At 49.2% G+C, this 5533-nt stretch overlaps 1 protein-coding gene across 1 annotated transcript; it reads right to left on the reverse strand.

The window, feature by feature from the left end:
* Positions 1 to 3040: 3040 nt before the first annotated feature.
* On the reverse strand, positions 3041 to 4550 carry LOC110146637 (protein S100-A12). Its single transcript, XM_070467136.1, has 3 exons — positions 4423 to 4550; positions 3761 to 3917; positions 3041 to 3284 (listed from the first exon to the last, which is right to left on the reverse strand). The coding sequence occupies exons 2-3, from the start codon at positions 3896 to 3898 to the stop codon at positions 3144 to 3146; spliced, it is 279 nt and encodes a 92-aa protein (XP_070323237.1). The 5' UTR covers positions 3899 to 3917; positions 4423 to 4550; the 3' UTR covers positions 3041 to 3143.
* Between the last annotated feature and the right edge of the window lie 983 nt (positions 4551 to 5533).

Consider the following 5533-nt stretch of genomic DNA (forward strand, 5'->3'; position numbering starts at 1 on the left):
CTGAGGCTTAGAGATTTTAAGTAACTAGTTCAAGGTCTCACAATTAGTAAAAGGTAAAACTAGGATCTGAATCCGGAAATATAACCTTAATCCTCATACTTAGGCCACTACCATTTCTTTGCCCAAGAATACCCTGATTCCCATCTTCCTAGATCCTACTTTAAGTTCTCCATCCCATCCAAGTATCTCAGAACGTTAAAATTGAATTATATCTGAGTGTTCACCTAGTCTAAACTCTTCAAATGAATTTCCAAAATTCCTCTGAATTCTTCAAAAACGAAGAAGACAGAGACCCAGAGAGGCAAAGTGATTTTCCCAAGGCCACTCAGAAAATGAGGGCTTTCCCTGAGTAGTCCTCCTTTCTCATTCTTCAGCGATGGAAGCCTTCATTCCAAGACCACGTTCTCTGGGTACTGAAGTCCTTCATCTTCTGCCAGTCCCACTCCATCCCCGTCTTCATCCTCTGCCCCAGCCTCATCCCCAGGAGAGGTCTCCACAGGTTCCTACTTTCCACAATCTCCTCCAGCCTCAACTTTGCCTCAGATCCACATCACAGACATAGTGGTTTCCTCTGTTGGACAGTCCAGCAAACTTCCAACCCTGGGGCCTCTGGGGCCAGGACTTATCACTTCCCGACCTCAGTACTGAATCCCAGCTTTCTACACATCATCTCTGCCCGGCTTTGCACCAAAATACAAACCCACCTCTGCCCCAATATGAAGTTTCTCTGCTCACTTTTCCTCATATCTGTCATACCTGTGCTCTAGCAAGTTACCTAATCTTTTAAAATGGTGTCAGAAACTCTGCCCTCCTGGCCCATTCCTACTGCTGAAGAGGAGGCAGGTGGGCCTGTCAGAGCCTGAGGCTACGCCCTGGCTGCTGCTTTCCCGGTACCCCATCCTGCTCAGGCTGCTATAACAAATGCCCTAGACCAGAGGTCCCCAAACTTTTCGGCACCAGGGACCAGTTTCATGGAAAACAATTTTTCCATGGACATGGTGTGGAGATGGTTTTAGGTTGATTCAAGTACATAACTTTTCTTGTGCACTTTATTTTTAATCTAATTCTGCCACTGATCTGACAGGAGGTACCAGTTCACAGCCTGAAGTTTGGGAAGCCCTGCCATAAACCAGATGGCTTAAACAACAGACATTTAATCTCCCAGTTCTAGAGGCTGGAAGCCTGAGATCAGGCTGTCAAGTAGAGTTGAGGGTGTGGTGAGGGCTCTCTCCTAGGCTTGTAGACTTGCTGTGTGCTCAGATGACCTCCTCTCCGTGTGTGCTCATGGAGAGAAATCTTTATTCTTCTTCTTATAAGGGCGCTAATCTCACCGTGAAGGTCCCACCCTCATGACTAATCTAATTACCTCCCAAAGGGTCCACCTCCAAATACCAACACACTAGGGGTTAGAGCCTCAACAAATGAATTTCCAAGGGTACACGCACCCATAATATGCGGGTATTCTGACCTCTTGACAAAATGGACCTCTTGATATCTGGACCAAAGGAGCATGCCATCTATCCCAGACCTGACTGAGTACTTGACAGGGGATGGTGGACAGGGAGGCCCCCACTAACTTCTTCCCATTCAGATGGAATGCACTTTTCACTAGGGAACCTGACACTTGGCCCCTAGGGAGATTATTCCATGCTCCTTCCTGTTTCACCCTGGACCTTTTATAGGGAATCAAGTCAATAGCCTATTAATTTCCATGAGTTTTGAGCAAACTCCAAGAGATAGTGAAGGACAGGGAAGCCTGGTGCACTGCAGTCCATGGGGTCAGAAAGAGTTGGACAAGACTGAGTGACTGAACAAAAACGATTTCCATTCATTCATTCTTTTTTTTTTAACTGCACTGGGTATTTGATTCAGGATGAGAACTTTTTTTTGTGAGCCCTGTTGTGAGACCCAGGATGGTACCTGGGTCGCCTGCCTGCAATGGAAGGCAGATTCTTAACTGCTGGACCGCCAGGTAAGCCCTCATACACTCACTTCTGTAAGAGATATTTCTGAAATAACTACTTCATGCCAAGCACAGTGCTGATGACAGAGACACCGCACCTACTTGCACACGCCCCTGTCAATGCAGGAGACAGACATTAAACAAAGAAGCACCCCAGTGGATACAGAATCTCAGCAGGAGAGAAGAGCCCGGCAGGAGAGCAGCACAGTCCTAGGGGACCATGTCACGAAGAACCTGGCCTAGATCAGTGTGGGGAGGGAGTCTGGCCTGAGAAGTCTTCCCTCCCACGTACCCATGCTTGCCTCCTGCTCCTGTCTCCCTTTCTCCTCCACCTTTTCAAATCTGCCCCAAGTTTCATGATCTGTACAGGAAGCATAAGTGAAATCATCTCACTCTCTTGCTCAAAACCCCCTGTGACTCCTTAGCACACTTGGCACAAAGTCTAAGGTCCTCCCCACAGACTGTAAGCCCCTGCTCCCTACACCTGTTTCCTGCAGGCGCTCACCTCCCACCAGCCCCGCCTCAGCTCTGCTCCCGCCACCATACTGGCCATCGAGCAGGTCAGGCTCAAGCCTGTCTCAGGGCCTCGACCTCTCTCTACAGGAGCTCTTGACCCCCAGACATCCGCAAGCTGCTCTCCATCCTTTCAAAATCTCTGCCCAAATGCATCCCTCGGTCAACATATTTAAACCAGGAACCCTGTCCTTCCCTCTGCCCTATAATCCTTTGCTTTAGGTTTCTATATATCTCTTTTCATTACCTACCAGTGTATCACAGGATGCATTTGTATGCTAATACTTAGTCGTTTGTTGGCTGGTTCATTTTCAATTCCCTCCCTATTAGAATGAAAACCCCAAAAGGATGAGGACTTCATGTCTTTGATCGTTGGCTATTATAGATGCTCACTAAATATTTGTTGAATAAATGAACAAATTAGAGAGATTTAGTAAATTGTTGGTGAACAAATGAGCAGACAGAGATGGGGTCTCAGAAGTCTAAATCGGGCTTGTCAGAACAGCAGGGGTGAGGAAGGATCAAGTTTGGCAAAAGAAAAAACAGGACACAGATTCTGCTAAGAACTTTGCCAAAGTATGTTTATTAATTCTCTCTTCCCTCAGGTAAGGCAGCCTCAGGGAGGAGAAGGGAATATCTTCTTGGGGACATTGCTGGAAAGAGCTTCCTACTCTTTGTGGATATCTTCGTGGGCTGTCTTCAGCACCCTGGACACCAGGACTATGAATTCCTCAAAGCTGACCTGTCCATCTTTATTGGCATCCAGCTCTTGGAATATTTTGTCAATGGCAGGTTGATCTTTGGTGTTCTGGGGGAAAAGAAAGCAGGGGTGGTGAGTTCCACTTTCTTCAGGCCTCACATCCCTCAGAACTCAGCTCAGGGCAGCCAGGGACGAGTAACTCATGAGCCAAAACTATGTGGGAGAATCCAGTATGAGAAAATGGAAGGCAGAAGAGAAGCAGCTGTCTTGAGCCATCCTAGAACCAAGTCTCAACCTGGAAGATGTTGTATAACTCAGTAATCCAACCCCGCCCGGCCCTGCCTCTCTCCACTTTACAGAGAGAGGAAGGAATGAAGCAGCCTAAGGTGATGGTGAGAGCTATTCAGAGAGAGAGAGAGAGAGAGGTGGCCCCCTGTACTGCGGGTGGAAGGGGCTGGGAAACATCCTCGGGAGCGCAAACTGGGGTGAACCCACCCCAGTCCTTGCCCCCGCCATCATTCTTCAGGCCACCACCTTCAGAGCAAGGCGGTGGGAAACTTTGCCAAGAGAGGAGCCTCCCATACCTTGAGGGTGTTGGGAAGTTCCTTTGTGATCAGCTGCTTCAGCTCACGTTTGATGAGGGTATCGTAATCCCCCAGCCGAACGGAGTACTGGTGGAAGATGTTGATGATTCCCTCCAGGTAATCTTCCAGCTTAGTCATCTTACCAACCTACGTTCACCTTTAGGAGACAAGGGAGGTCTTGGGCAGTGCTTCCCCAACCCCGCAGTTCCACTGTCTCCTCTTTCCTCATTAATGGTTTAGACAAGGGCTATTATCCCGAGTCTGCTGCTCTATTTGACCCACAGTGAATGTTCTTATTTGTGGATAGAATAGGGGGGAGGACATACGATACCACCTGAAGTATAAGAGAATCAGCCTTAACTGTCACGTGTTCCAAGTGCCCCCATCTCCTGGGGAGTATAATTCAAAGAGTATTGGTCACTCAGGCTCAACTGGGAAGGGTCCTGTTGCCCAGACTGTTTCCTCTCCCCAAGCGATGGTAGTTTAGGGCCCTTCCACATGCTGGCCACCCCACCCACCTTGGCCATTCCCAAGTCCTGAGGCTGGGTCTTCCTGTCAGATCAAGAGCTGGCATCCTTGGTCCCAAAGTGCAGTCAGCCAGAGGGGGTTCAGATGGCAAGGAGTTGTGGCCCCAAGGGCTGAGCCAAGGAAAGGACACTTACCCCTCTGCAGAGAAGTCTGGAATGCCAAGAGTGTGCACAGCGGTGATGAGGAGTGCTGGGCTAGGGAGGTTTTTATAAATCAGGCTTCACCTTTGACCTCTGGTGAAGAAACATCTCTGATTCATCTTGGGGTGAGCGCTGGTGGATACTCTGTTGCTCAAGAGAAGCTTCAGAGCTGTGGCTTTGACTGCAATGCAGGCAGCTCAGATTGCACCCATGGTGCATGCCACCTGTCACGCTCATCCTGAAATAGAACGCCCATCCCTGCCACACCCACACTCCCCCCACCCCACCCCCCCAACACACACACACACATGTGCCCATCATGTTTCTCAGCCCTGGGGCAGGACCCAGCCTGCAGGTTGAGCTCTGTTCCCTGCTTCCTGTTAAGAGGCTAAGAGAACAAGTTTCAATGCCTGCGTGGCTCCTACCCAGAAAGGGAAGGGCTGGGGAGAGGCGTTTGCTAAGTATCTGTACAACAAAAACAAGAATGGTAATAAAAAACAATCAAAGTGGACGTGTAATCCTGAAACAGAAAAAGGACACTGGTTTAAAACTAAAGAAATCTATCCCAAGGGTCAGGCAGGTTGGGCTGCCGGAGCAACAGCTGCCGGAGCAGGAGGGCGCACAGCTGTGTGTGCACCATGGGCATGGATGCTGCGCTCTCCTCACCTGTCTGTGGTCCCCCTTGCGCTGCTTCTGCAGGCAGAGCAGGAACCCAGGCCCAGGCTGGCTGCGGATGGCCCAGCATTTTGAAGAGTACGTACAGAGTTATTTTCTCTTCATTGTGTCCTGTTTGGTTTGCTCTGCTTTTGACAGCTTTGATTTATTTTTGATGCCCCCTTTTAGCCATGTGGGATTCCCTGGCGGCTCAGACAGTAAAGCGTCTGCCCCCAGTGAGGGAGACCCGGGTTCCACCCCTGGGTCAGGAAGATTCCCTGGAGAAGGAAATGGCAATGCACTCCAGTACTCTTGCCGAGAAAATTCCATGGATGGAGGAGCCTGGTGGGCTACAGTCCATGGGGTCGCAAACAGTCGGACATGACTGAGCGACTTCACTTTTGGCCATATAAACTATTTCTGGTAATTATATATTTGTATTTATGAATTA

This window comes from Odocoileus virginianus, chromosome 5, assembly GCF_023699985.2.
Source record: "Odocoileus virginianus isolate 20LAN1187 ecotype Illinois chromosome 5, Ovbor_1.2, whole genome shotgun sequence".
Taxonomy (NCBI): Eukaryota; Metazoa; Chordata; class Mammalia; order Artiodactyla; family Cervidae; genus Odocoileus; species Odocoileus virginianus.

Bases quoted from the DNA above. Each gene is read 5' to 3' on its own strand.
- LOC110146637 (XM_070467136.1), bottom strand. From the start codon at position 3,898: ATGACTAAGCTGGAAGATTACCTGGAGGGAATCATCAACATCTTCCAC. The intron at 3,285-3,760 runs GTATGGGAGGCT...CTTTTCCCCCAG, and splicing joins AACTTCCCAACACCCTCAAG to AACACCAAAGATCAACCTGC.